This window comes from Sinohyriopsis cumingii, unplaced genomic scaffold (genome assembly GCF_028554795.1).
Source record: "Sinohyriopsis cumingii isolate HCF-2022 unplaced genomic scaffold, ASM2855479v2 utg000426l, whole genome shotgun sequence".
Classification (NCBI taxonomy): Eukaryota; Metazoa; Mollusca; class Bivalvia; order Unionida; family Unionidae; genus Sinohyriopsis; species Sinohyriopsis cumingii.
Window position 1 is genome coordinate 3,570,256 of NW_028315897.1, and position 24,448 is coordinate 3,594,703.

The 24,448-nt window shown below is 35.4% G+C and overlaps 1 protein-coding gene across 3 annotated transcripts in view; it reads right to left on the reverse strand.

Annotated features, from left to right (window-relative positions):
* LOC149774084 (E3 ubiquitin-protein ligase TRIM45-like) overlaps positions 1 to 24,448 on the reverse strand; it is a 330,018-nt gene that overhangs the window by 86,166 nt on the left and 219,404 nt on the right. For 2 of the 3 annotated variants that reach the window (XM_089945723.1, XM_089945721.1), the window contains exons 4-5: positions 5,263 to 5,286; positions 1,504 to 1,527 (exon numbers count right to left, since the gene is read on the reverse strand). In XM_089945723.1, coding sequence (XP_089801849.1) covers positions 1,504 to 1,527; positions 5,263 to 5,286 — 48 coding nt within the window. Of the gene's footprint in view, positions 1 to 1,503; positions 1,528 to 5,262; positions 5,287 to 7,168; positions 7,193 to 9,430; positions 10,719 to 24,448 lie in introns of those variants that run through there. The other variant, XM_089945722.1, reaches the window with a different exon arrangement.

The window sequence follows — 24,448 nt, forward strand, 5'->3', positions numbered from 1 at the left end:
CAGATATTTTCTAGCTTTGATTATAATTTCTATCACAGGGATTTTAGGTGGCGTGGGGTTTTGGAATCGAATTGACATCATCTTCTGGGAGCTAATTTGTCGTGACTAGAACGATTATTGCCCTGGACAAAACAATAACACACACTACTGGAAGTGTCCTCAGACAATATTTGCACTGGAAATATACTCGCGATACGGCTCCACAATGTCGCATCATCAGTGGGATATATGTATGTTATTGTATTATCTTGTGGATCTAAATCGATTTTAAATGTGTCTTCGATATGTGTAGTTCTTTCTCTACAGGTACATACATAATCTTGTTGTACATGTATTTCCTCGAGATTTGTGCATGCATTTCAGCATCGGCTATGCAAAAGGCGGAGGCAACACTGATTTCGATCTTCGCAATGGGACTTCAAAATTTCATCAATGAAAAATGTATTGCTTGCAAATCCCGTAAAATCAACTACTCAGCGATACCTGTGACATATAATACCCCACTTGTTGATGGAAAAAATCGGAATGATATGTGATAGCGTCACCGACAATTAGTGGTAAATTTAAGGGATCAGCTCGGACAAAATATTTGATATCTTTTTTGTAGCTCCTATGATACTGCTGCTTTGAAAGTGTGTTCGCCCGGTGGCGTCGTGTGACATTCTTCAAGAAATACTTTATACAACTCTTCTACAACAGACTGATCTTTGTATGTAGTTTTCCCTCGACAGCGACCGTAATTTCTTGCCTTGCAACATAGTTATCAACGGATCGCCAATCTCGGGATAAACTAAAAATTCCCTTTGGGATCTTCACCAAATTTGCTGTATTTCACCCAAAATTATATTTCGCGATTAAGTTTGTATCTTTCATAAAAGCCGTTAATATTGCAATCAACAATTTTTGTTTTGATTCCTCACATGGGGACTATCTAGTGCGGATCCAAGTGCAAAAAGCCGAAGCTGTATATTCTCATCTATGTCGGGGGTTATATCCATCCACAGAGTTGGCTCCGGCTTCACCACTTTTGGCGCGGGATCGTCTTCGACATATCCTTGGGGAGGAATTAATTTTGCATTGATTTTAATTTCTGTTAAATGTTGAACAGTTGCAAACTCCGACATTTGTGCGATTATCAAAATATATTATCTCGCACCTGTAATACTAATTTACCTCTTTGCATGTAACATATATATATACATGTATTATAACAATGCATAAAGTAATACTAGACTCAAAATGAAGAGTGTCTGGTTATGGGATGAAGTAAATCATCAAGATGACCAAAGTTACTGCACATGGTTTTATTAACATTTCAGCCAAAGTAGAAAAATATACAAAATAGGTCCGATATGAATCGATAACTTAATAGTCCGTGGTAAAAGATTATTTTGAATCTGACGAATATCTTTGCTTTCTATACGAATCTTTACAATCATAATCGCCAATGTATGCCATGCGTGATTTGTACTTTTTTATGAAAGCAGTTATATAAATACTTACTCTTTCTTTTCTCTCTCTTTCCTCCTGAAATAATATAAAATATATCTGACATTAGACAAAGTGAAGTAAATTCCGGTTATTTGCTCTTAAGGAGGGAACGGACACGCATACCCATATCCGCAAGCGGAATTACTGTGTATGTCATTACATTCCGCCAAAATGGAGGGAGTTAGAATAACCGTACTATACGGGTTGTCTCGCGTTTATATCTCTGAATTTCAAATTTTCTTTCTTTGCTCTGTATTGAGGAGATTTATTAACGAAGTCAAAGTTTTCCACCAGACAGTACCTGTGATTGTTTAGGTAAAATATATAATGCGTGCCTGAATGAAACAAACAGATAAAAAGGCAGACAACCCATCATCAAGTCTGCACTTTCTACGGTTTTATTCTTATCTCACGCCTTTCGCCCTCAAATGCTACTTCTAATATTATATAATCACCTATCTCCCAATAGTTACGTGGGCCCATAGCATAAAAAACCGTACCCTGGACGCCGTAAAGTGTTTTCAGGAATGATTGCAGAGAACTTTAATATTTCTTTTCAGAATAGTAACAAGTTCACAAACATGCTCATCTTTTTATTGCGGCAAGTCGCGGGTTCGAACCCCAAAACCGAATCATTCCAAAGGCAAACAATTTGTAGCAGCAGCTTCCCTGTTTCGCGCTCAGCATTAAGAGGTTATTGTTAGGACTAGTCGGCCTGGTGTGAAGATAATATGACTGGGTGGGACATGATGCTACATGTCTGCGTCATTATGTCCCTCTGGTAAACATCACTATAAACTGCAACACTTCAGACATCATAGCATAATGAGTGAAAAAATGTTAAAGCTACGTTAAAAATCAAACTCACACACAGTGTGTATTTAATTCTTACAAAAAGTACTACGAAAAGTGTATTTTTTGTGTCGGAATTTCGGTACCTATAATGATGCCATATAGATGAAACCAGAATCAAAACAGATGATTGCTACAATGAACCCTATAATTTCAAGAGTTACCAGAGTGATATATATATATATATATATATATATATATATATATATATATATATATATATATATATATATATATATATATATAACTACAGTCCATAACTTTATTTCTGCCGCATGTGTTACTAGCCACATATTGAAGAGTTCTCGGGACAAAACCAAGCAAGGAGAATGTTTAAGAAATCAAAATTCAATTTTGCAATCTAATGGCCAACTGAAACCCGTCATTGCCTCTACCCAGCATGACACAGTTAGCCACAACGCGATTTATACATGTTTTAATCTCTTTTAATTTAGTCCCGTGGGGGTCGTAAGCACACACGTTATGTAACTGAGCCACCGACGGGGTTAGAGTCTTCTACTGGTGTCAGTTGACCAAATATAAAATCACAAAGGTTCTAAAACCCCATTATCCTACTACTATAGTCTGCAGAAATTCTGGAAAAAAAATACCGCAGAAAGTGTATTCAGACAGGCAAGCATATGGAATCTATCAATAAATGTTGCTTCTTTGTTTTTATTCGACTTATACTTTCTGTAAATCCGCGCTGTTTCGTATTTGTGATCGTAATTGTCTGTGTTTTTGTATTCTGCCAGCACAATCTCAAACACAGCTTCGCGTAAAATTGTATCTTTTGTGGCCGAGTACAATGCACTGATGGTGTTGAGACAGCTCTGTGTGGCCACAAGTAATTCGGAATAGATACACGCTCGTGAATGTGGTCGCATCGAAATTAACTTGCTCGCGCCACCATAAACACCAGTTGATATCGATATAGCTCCAACAACAATACTTATCGGTGCACTTACAATGGTTGATGTTTTCGCGATTCCAGTCAAACCAGGACCAACAGTTGCTGAAACAGCGAAACCGCAGATAGCATCCACTATCAAAAACGTGTGTTTGTATATTCCAATCAGCACGGTCATCTTAGTAATTTCATTTCGCAGCTGTTGTTCCGCTTCGATTATTTTTTTTTTATGTACGTAAGACTGAGGGTCCATCATATCTTTATATCAATAATGCAATCACGTATTTCAATTGCATTACAGGCAGACCTTGTCCGGTCTCACGATCAGGTGTTAACACACTACGCATGCCAATTTATACAAAACATACCCCTTTTTACTGCCATAACAGCTGCCTCGGGGATATCTAAATTTCGGACCTTAGTGGAATCTACTTATTCAACACCTTTTTCATCTGTAAACACGACTATTACGCCGGCACCCTTTATATCAAACGATCGTTTTTGCCCCAAAACTCTTACCCGAACAAGTGTGTCCTTGTTGAAGACCAGGTGTGTCTTTTACTGCTAGTCCAGACAATGTTTGCTTAACATAATTAACATGGAAGGTTGTAGAAGCAATCCAGGCCAGATTATGAATGCGCTGTCGCAGTGAATGCCATAGCATTTTCACCTGCACGTACGATGATTCCAAGTTGACCTGAAGTTGGTAGTGGCACATTAGGGTGACTTCAGCGGTCCATTTCTACTTGACCCTTACTCAGTGTTATGTTTCAGTGTATGCGAGGGTCTAGTAACACCGTTTTGAAGTAGATATTCATTGACAAGTGAGCTAAATTAGTACTGACGTTAACATCCTCTGCCAGCTTTTTGTACATTCTGCAACCTCATTTGTTAATCATCAAATTTAATTTTAAGCACAAACGCCAGAGACTATTATGTATCCTTCTGGGTAAACGTTGAATGTTTAAATCTGAATTTCATCTCCGGCGATTTACGATTATATTCTGTGTATGTGAGAAAAAGTTTACAACATGGCCAGATTTATTATTTATTGATATTTATTCTTACTGTTCTAATTTTAATTTCAGTTTATGTATGTATATAATGAGTTTAACAGCTAAATAGATTTGACTTCCTATTCAAACAAGCGCTACAAAATCACGACACATGAAAGCAGATAAACGAAACATGGGTATGAAAATAATGGTTCCTTGGTAAGTTATATACTTAATTATAATGATTATGAGATCACATAAGAAAGATTTGCATCATTCAGATCGTTCCACACAATCATACCTACACGATGATACCCACTTTGGAGACCTCGAGACTGAAAACATTCCACACAATCATACCCACACGATGATAGCCACTTTGGAGGCCTCGAAACTGGGATCATTCCACACAATCATACCCACACGATGATACCCACTCTGGAGGCCTCGATAATCGGATCATTCAAACACAATCATACCCACGCGACGATACCCACTATGAAGGCTTCGATACTGAGATCATTTCACACAGTCGTACCCACACGATGATACCCACTTTGGAGGCCTCGAGATTTAGATAGTCTCAGGCAATTATTCCAGTACACTAATGCGTATTTTAGTAATTATTAGATATTTCGAACTATATTCTACAACTTCTCCCATTCTTCCACACTTGTAATGTACATGTACCTCTTCCACACTAGGAGGTCTCTATATGTATTATAATGGTACTGCAGTGTTAGTTGACTCAGTGAGAAAATTATCTAAGTACAAGCTGAATGCAATAATGAGACCTGAAATGGTTTTATTAACATTTGAGCTTAGATACTAAAGACACGAAGTGCAGGAAAGACGAAGAAGACATGAACTGATGATATCACGGTAACTGAAAGGTTAGACAAATTTGACAAATAGGTAATTGCAATAAATGCACAATTCTTAGCAATCATACAATAACCTTGTGCAATGCATAATTTGTTCCTATTGGCTGAAAGCGGAGGTATCAATACTTACTCTTTCTTTTTTCTCTTTTTCTTCCTGAAAGAATATATTAAATGTTATATTAGAAACCGTAAAATAAACTTCGCTTATTTCCTCCCAAAAGAAAGGACAGGCACTTAGCATGTATTGGCAAATGCAAATGCAACATAAACCATTAGGTGAATAGAGTATTTCAATATAGTATTAGTTTGCAGAAATGTAATACAGGTGTTGTATCGTATTTAAATCTCTGAAATTCAACTTTATCTACTTTGCTTGTTTTGAAGAGGAGACAATTAAACAACAGCGAAGGTTTTGCGCCATGCAGTACTCCTTGTAGTTTAGTTAAAAGTGAATAATTTTACGTGTAGACGCAAACTAGTAAAGATATAGATTTTCAGTGACTTGAATCATCTGCCATAACCGATACAGTGCGATGATGATCACAATAACAAATAAAATGGCAGGCAAACCAATGTAACCTCTCTACAGTTTCTGCTGTGGTCATGTTTGATTCCTTGCACCCTAAACGGTGCATATAATATAAATAAGTCATTTTAGTCTAAATAGGAAATCAACTGCGGGAAAGATGAACTAATAACTAGTTTATATTTAATTCGTACTAAATGTAATCTGAATAATGTGTATTCTGTGTATGTCCTGGTGTAGGCATTCTAGAAAGACAAACAAACATAATCTTATTAGAAACTTAAAACAGATTTCCTCGCTGTTTTCATAAAGGAAAACGAGAAATAGTAAGGAGTCAACCGTTTAGTAAGTACGCACACGTCTGGTAAAGCTTGACCCCTTCCCCCCTGTACACATGCGTACTTTTTAATACACCCCCAGCTGCGTACGTACGATTTACGCACCACCACCCCCACAATTGTATATAACGATCTATATTTAGTCCACGCAGAAACGATCAATGATTAATTATATTAACGTGTTTAATAAAACAGATAGTCCAAGGACGTTGAAAGTCTGGCTGCATCAAAAGGCATAAGCTGCGTAACTTTAATATGTTTGTCCGCTAAAATTCAAACGTCGACTGCACTCAGTCGAACAGGTTACGTATTACACAAATTATTATCGAGGTTTCACGATCCCCCCCCCCCCCTTTCCTATGCGTACGTACATTATCAGTAGAACCCCCCCATACGCGAGTGTACACAATTGGGTTAACTCCTTCCCCCCTCAATGCGTACGTACTAATCCTTAAAACGGCGTGCTATGACCAAACGCGCATACTCCAAAAGTCCAAAAGTATATATATATATATATATATATATATATATATATATATATATATATATATATATATATATATATATATATATGCACACACAGAGAGAACCGACATCAGACAAACACACATACTGTTGGGTTTCCATGCATGAAGATCGGTAATTTGTAAATATATAAATTTATTGTTAAATTAATGTTATTCATCTAAATCTATCTCACATCATTGACTTGCATGGGGATACTGACATCACATAAATGGGTTTCGCATCTTTAGGAACTCTGTAGTGCTAAACTTTTCCGAGCAATACTCTGGATACGCTGTTCGATACTACAGTAATCGTAAGGAAACTCGAAATATAATCTACACCTTCTAATACTATTTTGAACTTGTAATACTAATTTAAGTTCGTTGTAAAGATTTCGACCCATATTACACTATTACTCAGGTGTCTTTTGACTCCTACTATGCGTTGAAAATAAACAAAGAAAGTAGGATAAGCTAATTAATGTGAAGGAGAGGTAAAGATCCAAATTATAAAAAAGTGCAGTATAAATGAACAACCTTGTAGTCGTCGAAAAAGATTCGTTAAATTCGATGAATAGTTTGTAGTGAATGTGTGCGTCAAACTATCAATTGTATTTAATGCATAATATTTAACTTTAAACACAAAGCAGCCATAGTAATACTTACTCTTTCTTTTTTGTTTCTTTCTTCCTGAAAGGATATAATAAATATATTATTAGAAACATGAAACACACTTCGCTGATTCGGTCTCAATAGAGATATTAGTTATAGAGGTGCAGAGTTGCTGATGCAAATATAGTGTATATAATTAGTACTTTTCATCTCTATATTAAAATTAGTTACGCGCCTTTTATTTCCCATTATATAATATAATGACGACGGAGAGAGGGAGGCGGGGAGAAGGAGGTGAGTGGGAGGAGGAGGAAGAGGGTTAGCTACAGTCTGGCTCCAGTCGTTTATAAATCGTACCCCACATCCGGCTTTTGATCCATTTTATCTAGCACAGATAAAGACTTGAACCAAAATAATGTATTATAAGTAGAACGCGATTTTGTATTATATGCCACACATTCTGAATAATGTGGTCTGAATAGCCATTGACATTGTAATATTGTTTAAGGTTCCTAATTAAGTGTCATTAGAAACGCCAATGTTTGGCTACATATCAAATACCTAGTAACTTATACATATTTTCTAACATTATTAATATTAGTATTATTAGTAGTAGTTGTAGAGAACACATATGTGATTTGTGATTTTTTGATTTGTGACGTAGCTTTAACAATTTTTCAGTCATATCGCTACTATGTCTGCAATGTGGCAGTTTGTAGTGATGTCTAGCACTGGGGCATCATGCCACAGACATGTAGCATGATGTCCCACCCAGTCACATTATCCTGACACCAGGCCGACCAGTCCTAACACTAACCTCTTAATGCTGAACGCCAAGCGAGGCAGCTGTTAGTACCATTTTTGTAAGTCTCTGGTATGACTCGGCCGGGGATCGAACCCAAGACCTCCCGCATCCGAGGCGCACGCTCTAACCACTAGGCCACCGGAGCGGTATATAGAGAACACAGAACGAACCATGTACATGTGTATGTAGAAAAGGGGGTAACTAAAATAATAATTTATAAAGTTCAGATGACAATATGTTTTACCAAACCAATGATAAATACAAAAAAAAAATAGAAAAATATTATTAAAGAATGGCTGATATTTTTCATCATAATTTTGAAATTGTTAAATGTAATCAGATTATGAAATAAACAATTTCAATGATAACAACATCAATAACAATTATGTTAATAATGTCTACATTACATATTAATCTTAAATCATAATCAAACTACTGACATGCTAAATGCCATCTTAATATATAGTGAAGACACTTCTGTCCATATTGCATTATTGGGTTTATGATAATTATAAATATATAAAATCTAATTGTGTGAGGTATACATGGATCGGATAACTGTGTTACTTTATCCCTTTATTAGAGACATAGTCATTAAATCGGTGGGAATCTTTCACGGTGTATGCAATATTGATCCACATCTCAGTAACGCACATTTTGATAAAACGATCAACCATCATTATACAATGTTATTTATAAATGTATTTGTGTTCATCATTAATTGGCTGAAAAGTGTTTGGCTGTTTGGATTTTTTTCTAAAATTGTCACTGAATAGTTAACTTTACATGTCAGCAAAAAACTTGTAAATGATATTTAATGATGAATTGTATAAAGACAGTTTTGCTCAGACTGCAATTTTTTGGAATCTGTGGCATATTGCTACTAAAAAGTACTAAAGTCTAAATTACACTTACATTCAATTTGTATGATTAAGAGAATTGTTTTAGTGTAGTTTCATCCCTTTCATATTTTTTGGAATTCCGGTTATAGTGTTTGGTATCTTGCACATTCTAGAAATTACTGTCTTCAATTTTTACTTTCGCGACCATCCAGGTTACAACCACGCACCCTACGAAATATATTAGGATTACAGTCTACCGAAAATAGCATTTCCTTAACATTGCACTTTTGTATCCAAATTAAATAAGTTTGAACAAACGGAAATGTGTTTAGTTTGAAATGTCAAGCTTGAAAGGAATTAAATAATCCTCCACTAGGTGGTAACTGAACCAAGAAAATAATTCTCCGAGGCAATAATGGAGTGTTGGAACAGGCCTGCATTTGGATCCCAAACTTTTCTACAATTGCCTTATTAAGAGACAGGAGCACATAACTTGTTTGGTCTGTAAAACTGATTTATTTTGGTGTGTAATTTTATAATTAGCAGAACATTAATATAAGAAAGAAAAACAACGCAGCTTCTATTTTCGTCTTGACTAGAGATACAACCTATTTTATCAACGGCAATCATTAATGATATAGAACTATGCAAACGAGAATTCATACTTACTTCAGTTGAATCTTCCATCGTTCCAAGTAAGGCAATCAGATCACATTGCTTCATTTCAGCAGGCGAAAACAGTTTGTTCTTCAGCTGCGTGTTAGGTGTTTGTTCATTCTTTGATACGGCTGCAGAAATCAACTGCTTAACGTCAGGGCCTTTCTTTATTATATCGATGTCTGTACCTTGATAAGTTAACGTTTGCGCATTCTCCTTTGCGTTCAAGCACGTCTTAAATTCCTCATCCACGTCCGTTGTGAAAACGGCGTTACGCTGTCTGAGGTCGTGGTAAACATGTTTAATTTTTTCTTTAACTTTTTCCACTTCTTCAACAATGGCTTTGCACAGTTGTGAACATTGGTCGTCAACTGCTTTTAATTCCTCCTGCTCAGCATCAGTAATGCTTTTATCAAGCTCCTCTCCCTTTTTCATAGAAGACTCGATACGTCTCAGCTTGTCTGAACATTCATTCACCTTGGTCTCTAAGGTCTTTTTCATTTCAGCTGCAGCATCGGGCACAGGCTCTGTTACATGTATTTCGTGCTTAACCACTCTGCACATGAAACAAATAAGTGCTTGACAGTCTCTGCAAAAGAGCCTGATATCGTCCTCTGGATGTTGATCACAAAATATACGCTGTCGAATTTTGCCTTTCGTTTCGGAATCTAGTGTTCCGAGATCACGTATTTTGTGATGCCTAGTCCCTTTCGATTTTTCGTGGACATAACAACATGACTGGCACAAATTTTCCTCGCAGTCCAAGCATCTACTGCGTGCCATGTTTTTCGGACCACATATATCACAGGCAAATGTATCACCGGCGTCCGCGTCGATGTAACAGTTACTTTGCAGAGCCGACACCCCACCCACAGGCAATTCTACACTTGTCCTGCATACGGGGCAGTTAAATCGACCGTTGTGGAGGTTAACCTGTACATAATCATCCAGACACTTGCAACAGAAACTATGGTGGCATGATATTAGCTTCGGATTCTTAAAACTATCCATACAAATAGTACATTCTTGTCGTCTTTCCGCCATTATGGAATACTTTCGTTTTGTTTCGACCAGGAGGAATAAGGCTATGACCGTTCTATTGAGGTATATAATCAATTCCTCCTAATAAATACTAGCCCAATTGTTTGCATTATGATTTTACCTAATCCACAGATAAATCTATATAGAAGGCGTCTGCTAGAATCCTCCCCCTTCGGATTTTTAGTATATTATGATCATACCATGTTCCAAGCTAAGGATTTGTGACTTTGAATGTTACAGTTTGAGATAACTGACCTAAATACCCTAGTCGATAACAAAATATGCGATAAAAATAATTTTCAAGGGAAATCACCGTTTAAGGTAAGTTATTGATTTGATTATATCCCTTGGTGGATATGTAATAACGATATGTCCTTTTATTTAATGAACGTGTATGTGTGGGTGGGTGTGTGTGTGTGTGGGCGTGATTAAGATTTTTAACGTAGCTTTCACAATTTTTCAGTCATATCGCTATGATGTCTGCAATGAGACAGTTTATAGTGATGTCTTGCACTGGGGCATCATGCCAAAGACATGTAGCATGATGTCCCAACCAGTCATATTATCTTGACACCAGTCCTAACACTAACCTCTTGATTCTGAGCGCTTAGCGAGGCAGCTGTTAGTACCATTTTATGTAAGTCTTTGGTATGACCCGGCCGGGGTTCAAACCCACGATCTTCCGCTTCCGAGGCGGACGCTCTAAGCTCAAGGCCACCGGAGCGATCGATATGTAATGAAAGACTTACATGTAGACGACCAATATCTAGTACGGTGCAATATTCATCACATTCTGAGAATTTCATCATGCACTTTTGAACAATAATATTTATACTTAGAGCAGAAAAGCGAGTTTGCTAAAACTCCGATGGTTAAAGAACTATAAGAAGTCAATTATTGCATTCGGAACTTAGCTTTGTAACAAATGCGCAAGCCACCCCCACCCCGCTCCAAATGAACAATGCAGCTGACTGCGGGAAATTGTTTAAGAGAAGATACAAAAAAAAATATAAGGTGCAGGGTAGAAAGGGCAAACTGGGGAATCAACTGGACTATAACTTGGTCAAACTGGGCCAAAATAAGGTCACTAAAACACAAAGTTTAATATTCAAATACTTACACGACGCCTGGCTTACGGGCGAAGAAGCTGTTAAACATCGCATGATAAATATTATACCAAAATGTCCACTAAGCAAAATAGCAAATTTCACCAAACTCCATGCGATGACTGAATGTGATAAAATAAAAATTAATTGGCAAACATTAATTATGGAAATATGCAAAACTATAAATATCACAGAAATAATAGGTTATACTGGGATGAAAATGTGACAATACAACAATTTTACAAATAATAAACTACATAATTAAGAAAATGGTACCCTGCGGCCAAGTGATACAAATAAAACAATAAACCTTTGTAATAGCCTTTTTTATGCTACTAATGATAGCAAACTTTCAAGGGGAAACTAGGCACAGGGGTACGCCTTGTGGGAAAATCATGACACATAGACGCCGCAGGGATAAGTCACAACAGGCCACGCGAAGTGGGAAGGCCTGTGGAAGAGCGCGAAAAATCCCACACATGTAATGAACAACAATGATTACCAATAACCAAAAGGGACTAACCTCAATTTCAAATATCCTTTCGAAATTTCAGAACCTCTAAATAGGAGAAGAAAAGGCGTAGGTCCGCACACAAGGGAAGCATATACAAATAAATAAAATGCGGCTCCTTACAGGGACTATGCCAACTCCAATATTAAAGATTAACGAGAGACATGATCAACCACATGAGACATTAGCTTTATGTTTGTTTTTATTTATATAAAAAAAAAATTATAATGCACCGTTTTCTCGGCAACATTTTAAAAGCTTGAAATTAAATAAGGAGAGGAGGGGATGAGAGGGGAATTCGGTAAGACACTCAATAAAATGATGTTACCGCCAATGCAGGCTACAGCCCTCATCACATCCCCCAATTCAGACCAATTGTTTGCCTCCAAAATATACGTCTTAAAAATCTAAAGTAAAAAAATGGAGAAAAACTACAGGGGAAATTTGATACACTGCCGTCCTAACAAACTCTATAGCAAAACAAATAATATAGCAAAAAACATATAGAATACACATGACATAGGCGACCTCTGGCAAAGGTCACTGAGAGAAAAAATGGAGGGGGAGATAGGAGATTCCGACTAGGAACAATCCTATGTCGGAGGAACCACCCCCTTAGATAACACTAGGGAACAAAAAAATACCCCAATCAAAATTATTATATAAATACATTTTGAACTAAATTCTTTTTATAAAAAATAACAAACTTACACACCTGCGGGGGATACATATACACATGAAAACACTTTTTTTGTGGAAAAAATGGGGAACATCTGTCTGGTGCCACCCCTCCCCCCAAAAAAGAAATTGTTTAAAATATATTAGGCCAATCTCTCTCTCTCTCTGTTATCGTGCAAACTACAAACGAGCCAACCGCTCCGGTGGCCTAGTGGTTAGAGCGTCCGCCTCGGATGCGGGAGGTCGTGGGTTCGATCCCCGTCCGAGTCATAGCAGAGACTTAAAAAATGATACTATCAGCTGCCTCGCTTGGCATTCAGCATTAAGAGGTTAGTGTTATGATTGGTCGGCCTGGTGTCAGGATAATGTGACTGGGTGGGACATCATGCTATATGTCTGCGGCATGATGCCCCAGTGCTAGACATCACTATAAACTTCCACAATTCAGACATCGTAGCGATATGACTGAAAAATCGTTAAAGCTACGTTAAAAATCAAAATCACATCACATCACACAAACGAGCCGATATATTTATCTGCATTACAAATATACACCAACCGGAACGGACAGTATTGTTTCCAAATTCTACTGGAGAATACCTTATAATGTTAGAAAGAATTAATATTTAATAAATACAATGCTATCTTACAGGTTAAATACTATTTTTAACTCTTCCTCTACCGAAATCAGAGGGTAAGCGACACCCATCTCCTTCCCTGCATGAAACAATGCTTCTACTGGAACGACTAAGCTCACCTCATCATAAAGCGATACCATAAACTCGCAAGAATATGCACTCCCATGTCGACCTAGCAATATTTTCTCTTCTGACTACACTTGATGAAAATGCAAATTCGAGCATCATTTTCATGTGGGAACAAGAAGACATTATTGGAAGTCTTTTGTTGAAAATGCCAATTTCGACATGACAATCTAATAAGACAGTGTAGCTACAAGAATTTAATTTCAAAATGGTGGCAATCCTCCAAGAATGTCATCAGTGGTACATTATACACCTACCATGTATATAAGAAAAACAATAACGATAAACTAGAATACTGTAAAAGGTACAACACACACCTGCCATGTAGTAAAGTAAAATAAGAACACTGTAAACGGCATATTATACATTTTTGCCATGTAGTCAAGTAAAAGAAGAATATTGTAAAAGGTACAATATACACCTGGCATGTAGTCAAGTCAAGCAATATTACTGTAAAAGGTACAATATACACCTGCCATGTAGTCAAGTAAAGCAATAATACCATAATAGGTATATTAATCTTAATCACCTGACATGCAGTCAAATAAAATAATAACGCCATAAAAGTACAATATACACACGCTATGTAGTCAAGTGCAAAAACAGTATCATAAAGGTATAGTACATGCCTGCCATGTACTGATAGTCAAGTAAAACAAGAATCCACTAAATTTTACATTACACACCTGTCATATACCGGTAGTTGAGTAAAACTGTACATTATTCACCTTCCAGGTGGTTGAAGGGCATTATTATGTACATTTAAGGCCCTCTTTCTTTCACAGCTTACTTGACCCTTTCAATTCAAATCTGTAAATGTATGCTTGGTCTAAAACTTGTGACATCTATCAGATGTGTTAAAGATAAAAAATGGTCATAGTACCCATGTTATTTGATGGAAAGAGTTTTCTTTCTTAGTGTCTCTCTGCTATTGACATTTGCTCTTTTGTTATTCTGTGGACATAAAATATGGAACTGCCAATCGATGAATAATGGAATGTCGCACATATACAGAACACTGATTCTGGAACAAAGGACAATACACGCCAACTAATATTTCTGTAAAAAAAAATCACTGAGGCAGTACAGAACATTATAATTTAATTCTTATCCAAAGGTACAACTGCCTTTTCTATCAAAACATTAGATAATAATATCATGGTATCAAAATCAGGACTGGGAAACATTTTTATGGCTAGCATATGCTATACCTTTAAATTTTCAGTCATTTTTAAAATTTAAATTTTCCTTGTGAATTTGCACATCATTGTCTCCAGATATGCATTTTGCTGGTAGTCTAAAAACATTAGTTACTGCTGTAAGTAACAAGCATCAGATGGTGCAATCCACTCTAGCTGAGTTATGGTTTATAAAAAAATGCAGAAACAAATGTCTTTTGATATTTTCATAATACATAGTCCCAATTTTTTAAATGTCTGATTATATTCAATATATATATTCCTATGATCTAGCATGGACTTGCTATGCTCATGTTAATTTCTTTTCTCTGTGATTACAACATGTTCATTGCATTGGTACAATATATGCTAATTCAGTGTGCTAAGATATTGTTCCAAGTTTCAACTCCTAGCCTTGCCATATAGGTATGTGTAGTATTTTTGCCAAATTTTAACTCCTAGCCCTGCCAAATGGGATGTTTGTGTAATATTTATGTATATTGAATTTGCCAACTTTCAACTCCTAGCTTTATGTAATATTTATGTATATTGAATTTGCCAACTTTCAACTCCTAGGTTTGCCAAATGGGAAGTTTGTGTAATATTAAAGTATACTAGATTTGCCAACTTTTAACTCCTAGCCTTGCCAAATGGGAAGTTTGTATAATATTTAGGTATATTGGATTTGCCAACATTCAAATTGCAACTCCTAGCTTTGTGTAATATATAAGTATACTAGATTTGCCAACTTTTAACTCCTAGTCTTTCTATCATAAATTTGTTTATGATTTAAGTATATGGGATTCACCAACTTTCAAAATATAACCTAAGCACGAGATGTTTGTGTAAAATTTAGTATGTGCAATTCAAGACAACTTCTAATGTAATTCCTAGACACATATTTAGATGCTGAAGCCACTTATTTACAAAAATAGGTGTTTTGAAATCTTTGAATTGTGAATAAAAATAAATCATTACATCAGTACAAGCTGTCATGCCTTTTTGAAATCTTTGAATTGTGAATAAAAATAAATCATTACATCAGTACAAGCTGTCATGCCTGTTGGTGTATTGGAAGAGATCTGCCTTCTTATCTAAATGAATCAATGATAGCAGTTTGTCATACGGTAATTAAATAAATATGTGCACGAAGTAAGATCGCAAGACCAGTTCTCCACTGCTGGAAACGTCCATAAACTTGAAAAATGATAGCAAAAACAAATTAATTTTTTTATAAATTACAACTGCAGTAAACACAAAATACACACAAATAAATACAAAGGAAAGAAAGCAATACAATTGTATGACTTTACACAAATTAATAGACCGTCCAAATTATGGGAGCTTCTTTAATTTAACACCTTTGTGTATTATAAACTGGTTTTTTGTTAAGCAACTGACTATAATATAGGTGTTGGCATCTAGAAGAATAACCCAATCACTTCATATCAGAAAAACGCACGTGGTTATATAAATGGGAGTCAGCTGTCATTTACACTAATAATCATTACCAGAAAAGTGAGGATGGAACTCTTTTTTTCTCAGTTTTTGTTATTATTATTAACCTGAATTTATTACTGTTTATTATTACGGTATTGTTATTATTATTTATTTAATACTATATATTTGACTTGTATCCCCCAATTCAAATGTCCAGATTTAGAATATAATTTTACTTTCTTCTAAGAAGACGTCAATTATTTTGCTCTTATGTGCACTTTTCCCACACTCGCATATACATATTGTCCAAATTCTTTCCCCACACTCTTATCTACATAATTTCTCCACACTCATATACACATACTTTCCCCACACTCATATACATAACACACCCTCTTATACACAGACTTTCCACACACTCTTATACACATACTTTCCCCACACTCTTATACACATACTCTCCCCACACTCATATACATATACATTCCCCACACTCTTATACACATACTTTCCCCACACTCATATACACATACTTTCCCCACACTCTTATACACATACATTCCCCACACTCATATACATATACATTCCCCACACTCTTATACACAAACTTTCCTCACACTCAAATACATATACATTCCCGACACACTTATACACATACTTTCCCCACACCTTTATACATATACATTCCCCACACTCGTATACACTACTTTCCCACACTCTTATACACACACTTTCCCCACACTCTTATACAATACTTTCCCACACTCTTATGCACAGACATTCCCCACACTCTTATACACACACTTTCCCCACACTCTTATACAATACTTTCCCACACTCTTATGCACAGACATTCCCCACACTCATATACACATACATTTCCCTCACTCATATACATATACATTCCCCACACTCATATACATATACATTCCCCACACTAATATACATATACATTCCCCACACTCATATACATATACATTCCCCACACTCTTATACACACTTTCCCCACACTCACATGCACATGCTTTCCCCAAACTATTATACACATACTTTCCCACACTTAAACACATTTATTTTACCACACTCAGATACACATACATCCTGACACTCTTATACACATTGTCCCTAAACTCTTTCACACACCATTCCTCACTGATATATATACTTTCACCTTAAGTATGGACTTTCTTCATGTCCAAGACATCATCATTCACACATTCATTCAATATCCCATTCTTCTTGAGTTCATTGCTTGCAGTTAAAACAGAAAACAATTTACATAGGGAAATGTGATGGAGTAATATAGGAATTTATCACTTTGACCAAACAAAAATGAGAGAGATGCAAAACATGCAACACAAATGTAAAGCTCAAGTAAAATTAAGGTACTTCATAGAAAACAAACGATATGTCACATGATTGGCTATGACGTTTTAGGTAATTGAAACATGGGGAAGGGGTTAACTACCCACACTAAAAATATCACTATATGAGCAGGGTGACCAATGGAGTAGTGGTCTGAGGTGCTCATCTTTACAGATAACTGACATCTCACCTCTGTCATTGTGGGTTCAAGTCTCAGGTTTAGCCAATGTGGGTATAAGAGAAAGCTTGCCAGTACCTTCATGTTGGGTCCTTGGTTCTCACTGGGTTTTTCCTCCACCTAGTATTCTAGTCACCATGCATGTATAGAATACCATGTGCTGAAAAAAGTACGTTATGCCCACACTAGCACTAACAGAAAACAAACAAACACACACAGAAACACACACACACACACACACACATATATATATACACATCAGTTATGATATTATGTTGGTTATTATTACATTACTTATTTATATGCTGTGTCTTATTATATACTGTGTATGATTTATTCTATATGTGAATTTCATTATATGAATTGTATATTTTATTACATATTGTGCACACATCATGTGATATGAATGATGTATTACAAGCTGTAAAAACATCATGAGAGATGGATGTTATGTTACATTGTGCAGCCCTTAAAGTGGTGTGGATGATTTATTACATGATATGCAAACTATTTTTATGTGATGTGGATGTTTTATTACCATACATATTGTACGAATATCATGTTGTGTGAATGTTTTATTATATGCTGTCCATACAGCTGTTATGAGCAATCATCATAAAGTGATGTGGATGTTTTATTATCAGTTGTGCTTTTGCCATTTTATGTTGTCACAGTCAATGACAGCTAAGCTCTACCGTACATGTTATTTTACTGTTAAACCCTTTCTGATATCATAATCTGTTATTGAGAAATAATTTCTATATTTAGTATCAATTATATTGAAAGAATGTAAATTCAAATTGTTCTCATCTTAGTACAAAAGTATAAAATATACATCAGTAAAATTGGCAGCAAATAGGCAAAATATTAGTATCTGAGCAAACTGTATAGTGGATTGGCCTGTTTCATATCTATAAAATGAAGTGATAAATAAACCCGATTGCCTGACACCTGCGACACTTATCACTTCACACGTGGCCCCTTCTATATTCTAAGAGACAGGCCCATCAGCTAATAAAACAAATATAATATGCCTGAGGAAACTTTAAAGAAAATGGTAAAATGCAGAATTTTATTTCAAGTTCTTGAAATACTAGCAAACTATTAATATGTATTACCATGTGCAGATGTGAGCTCACATTACTTTAAGATACATATGATTCCAATATCAGTAGGAAAAAAATACAAGTCTTAAGGAGATCTTGTAACCACACATACTGTTTAAAACTTGAAACCTACATATTTTTAAAATTATGATTTTTTTAAATATTGAAAAAATTAATATAAATAATTAAAAATACAGTATTTTACAATTTATATCCACAGAGTAAAGAACACAACCAGAAACCATCTACTAGGGTTAATAACTGTTTTAGAATTTGTTGCAACCGGGACAATGATGAGTGGCTAAACAATTGGATTAATGCTAACATATGTACACAGCAAGCTGTTAATTGGTTACCATCATATTAAGGCTAACATCTGTACACAACAAGCTGTTAATTGGTTACCATCATATTAAGGCTAATATCTGAACACAACAAGCTGTTAATTGATTACCATCAGATTAAGGCTAATATCTGAACACAACAAGCTGTTAATTGATTACCATCAGATTAAGGCTAACATGTGTATACAACAAGATGTTAATTAGTTACCATCCGATTAAGGCTAACATCTGAACACAACAAGCTGTTAATTGGTTACCATCATAGTAAGGCTAACATCTGAACACAACAAGCTGTTAATTGATTACCATCAGATTAAGGCTAACATCTGTACACAACAACCTATTAATTGTTTACCATCAGATAAAGGCTAACGTCTTTACACATCAAGCTGTTAATTGGTTACCATCATATTAATGCTAACATCTGTACCCAACAAGATGTTAATTAGTTACCATCCGATTAAGGCTAACATCTGAACACAACAAGCTGTTAATTGATTATCATCAGATTGAGGCTAACATCTGTACCCAACAAGTTGTTAATTGGTTACCATCCGATTAAGGCTAACATCTGAACACAACAAGCTGTTAATTGGTTACCATCATAGCAAGGCTAACATCTGAACACAACAAGCTGTTAATTGATTACCATCAGATTAAGGCTAACATCTGTACACAACAACCTATTAATTGATTGCCATCAGATTAAGGCTAACATCTGAACACAACAAGCTGTTAATTGATTACCATCAGATTAAGGCTAACATGTGTATACAACAAGATGTTAATTAGTTACCATCCGATTAAGGCTAACATCTGAACACAACAAGCTGTTAATTGGTTACCATCATAGTAAGGCTAACATCTGAACACAACAAGCTGTTAATTGATTACCATCAGATTAAGGCTAACATCTGTACACAACAACCTATTAATTGTTTACCATCAGATTAAGGCTAACGTCTTTACACATCAAGCTGTTAATTGGTTACCATCATATTAATGCTAACATCTGTACCCAACAAGATGTTAATTAGTTACCATCCGATTAAGGCTAACATCTGAACACAACAAGCTGTTAATTGATTATCATCAGATTGAGGCTAACATCTGTACCCAACAAGTTGTTAATTGGTTACCATCCGATTAAGGCTAACATCTGAACACAACAAGCTGTTAATTGGTTACCATCATAGCAAGGCTAACATCTGAACACAACAAGCTGTTAATTGATTATCATCAGATTGAGGCTAACATCTGTACCCAACAAGTTGTTAATTGGTTACCATCCGATTAAGGCTAACATCTGAACACAACAAGCTGTTAATTGGTTACCATCATAGTAAGGCTAACATCTGAACACAACAAGCTGTTAATTGATTACCATCAGATTAAGGCTAACATCTATACACAACAACCTATTAATTGATTACCATCAGATTAAGGCTAACATATGTATACAACAAGCTGTTAATTGATTACCATCAGATTAAGGCTAACATCTGTATACATCAAGCTGTTAATTGGTTACCATCAGATTAAGGCTAACGTCTTTACACATCAAGCTGTTAATTGGTTACCATCAGATTAAGGCTAACATCTGTACCCAACAAGTTGTTAATTAGTTACCATCCGATTAAGGCTAACATCTGAACACAACAAGCTGTTAATTGATTATCATCAGATTGAGGCTAACATCTGTACGCAACAAGCTGTTAATTGATTACTGTCAGATTAATGCTAACGTGTACACAACAAACTGTTAATTGGTTACCATCATATTATGCCTAACATCTTTACACATCAAGCTGTTAATGGGTTACCATCATATTAATGCTAACATCTGTACACAACAAGCTGTTAATTGATTACCATCAGATTAAGGCTAACATCTGTACACATCAAGCTGTTAATTGGTTACCATCATATGAATGCTAACATCTGTACCCAACGAGCTGTTAATTGATTACCATCAGATTAAGGCTAACATCTGTACCCAAATAGTTGTTAATTTGTTACCATCCGATTAGGCTAACATCTGAACACAACAAGCTGTTAATTGATTATCATCAGATTGAGGCTAACATCGGTACACAACAAGTTGTTAATTGGTTACAACAAACTGTTAATTGGTTACCATCATATTAAGGCTATGATCTGTACACAGCAAGCTATTAACTGGTTACCATCAGATTATGGCTTATTTAGAAATCTTTATTAACACAATTCATTTTAATGTGATTTTGTTTATTTCTTTCTGATCCAACGTACAGCAATGGCAACATTTTGTGACACATAATAATTTACAATTGTTGATACATGGAAATGGAATCAGGACTTGTGGAGTTTGAGACAGTGCAAGTGATATTTGTTAAAGTCACAAGCCCTATGTGTCCCACTGTATGTTCATTGTGCATTAAAAGTGCAAATTATATAGAGCCAGTCACCAGTTTGTCCTAAATTTGTAGTTTCTTACTACTAAGACTTAAAATTGTCTGCTACTGACTTTACAGAAAATGACCCATAGTGGGAACTTTGCTACAGATTTTATCTTATTATTATTCTGAAAATGCCTTATAGAATGGACTTTGACTGCTACTGACTAAATTACTGAAAATGTCATATAGAGGGGACTTTAGATCTAAGGTCAAATTCATTAACATTTTCAGAACATTTGCCCAGTCTTGAAAATCTGGCAACTGAGATCAGCTTTAGGGCAATTCTGAATCAACTTTACCAAAATTAAACATTACTTATGCATTCAGCAACAATTTTCTTATTAATTCCTTTCACAAAGTTAGAAATCTTCAGTTGTGAAGCATTACTTATTTAGTGGCATATATTTCCTTACTGTACAAGACTATTTACGTCATAAAACATCATTACACTGGAAGCAATAAGTTTGTAACCAATTTTCATTATAGTTCACTTGGATCAGGATTTTGTAATGCCATAGCAAATATTTTTTGTTTAAATCTATACAAAGCTAATTTACAACCATTGTTAATAGCCATATCCGAACCTTAACTCTTAGTGTCCCCACAGCAGGAAAACAGTAATGTGCCATACACTAATCTTAACTCAAAAGTCCCCACAGTAAGAAAAGCAGAGTCATGTGTCATACCCTAACCATGCCTCAAGTTCCCACTATACCAAAAAACATTCAAGTACTGGAAAGCTGCCACATTAATAATTTTGGGTTTTGTTTCTTAACATTTATGTGTTTTGGCTAAACGTATATATAAATCTATGCATTAGACAACTTTGATATGCAATTCAGTTCTATTCAATTTGCCAAGTAACTTATTTATGCAGCAGTAAATGATATTAGTGTATGATTATTGCATAGAAATATGGATTTACCTTGGCATTGCAAAGTTTTCTACATATTTCTCCACTCCAGCTTACTTCTTGGCTTGGGCCACAGAAGTTTCCATATGGGCTTTCCATCTCCAACATCAATGTCAACATTATAGGGTCTTTGGATAGCTTTTTCAAATTTGTCTTGTGTTTTCCTTATGTAACAGGCCTCAAGTGGCTTTGTCTTTTGAGTTGATGGACATCAGTTTTCTCTAGTGGTAGGGAACACTTCAAGGTTTGAAGAAATAACTGTCTAGTATTTGCTTCCTTACCCTTTCCCATAGATTTATACTAAAAGGTAGCACTCATTTATTTAATTTTTCATTATAATAAAACGTCTGGAATGGCTTTAATACCCTTTGTTATAATTCGGGGGAGATGCCTCACATGTGTTGGTACTTTAAATAATTTTGGAATGTCAGGATCTCTTGATGCTTCATTTGTTTGTTTTGTCTTTAAAATCAAAGAAGACCAACAACTTCTCATCATTTTCATATGTCATGTGGCACACTTATTTGTTTGGTTTGAATGGTGGGAATAGGGATGCACTGTACCTTATTTCTATGTGAGTCAGAAAGAAACAAATTAAATCTTTAAATTATAACTTTTACAACTTGTCTTATAGCCAGTGACAGATGAAAATATGAGGTGTCATGTAATTTGATAACTTATGATGTAATATTTGCCGATGTCAGCATGTTTGCATTTCCTTCGTGTACCATGTATGCCATAGACAGATAACATGAAGATACAAATGCAGGAAACAATTATTTTAATAACAAAAATAAACCACTAATATGTACAATACAATACAGCAATATGTAATGTGTATGCAATTAACCTATATACAGTGCTATCACATGCAATGCCATTAGACTATTATCTTTGCACAAGCATGGACTATCATTTCTTACAATTATGCTCCAATATCAATGAGTAAAATACATGTCTTTCTAAAGTTCAGATCTGCTTATAGGACACATGATACTAATCATACGGAAGAACTGTGAACCAGTCTAGAAATGGGTGGACACAAACTAGAGTATATACGGGTTTGGTACTCCATAATTGGTTAATAATGAAAAGTAAAATTTTTGCAAAAATATCTTTTGAGAGCTTATTATATCTGTCATTTAAAAAAAAATTAGATAAACTTGTATTAATGCAATTTTGGCATTTTTACAAACTTGACTTAGGAATACTCATAATGAAAGTAGCAGCTCATTCATTTGGTGCAGAATGGATAAATTCTATTTCATGTACAAATGTAGATAAAACAATGCCCCAGCTCAAATGGTGTTCTTCATGCAGAAGATTGCACCAAGGATAGCTGTGTATGGAGAAATATAGATCTGATCATCAGCAAACAGAAAATTTAAGTTATTAAATGTTGTATATTATGGTGTTTTCGTATGTATTTTATGGGAGTTGAATTAGTACCACGAGTCCTAGAGGAAACATACTAATGTTATTGATTAACATTGCATGGTTCTCATGACTAGTGTTATAATATGATTAGTTGGGTGAGTGTTTTATTTATCATATAGCATAAATCCAAAGGAAGACTCTCTGCATTGGAAATGAAAGAAACATGGAGTTCTGGAAAATGGCAAAAGTAAGGAAGAAGCTGGAGAACAGCTGCATGAGTTAGATGAGGAAGGGGAAGATGGTGGGCGTCCTTTGTAGGAATCCAAAGTGAAGAAGATATTGAACCAAAAATACATTGAAATATGTTTAACAAGATGCAAGAAGCTTCTGTTAAAAATAACCAGGATCAACCAAAAAATCATAGAAGCCTGTGATGTCCCAGAAGAATGTAGTAGATAATAGCCAAAAGCATTCAGGGTGATGATGAAGACGGTGTCAAACAGAGGTCTGCTGAACATGGAAGGGGGGGGAGAGGGATTTTCCTCACAGAATAATGCTATACAGTGTACATTGATGTTGCATGAAGAAAAC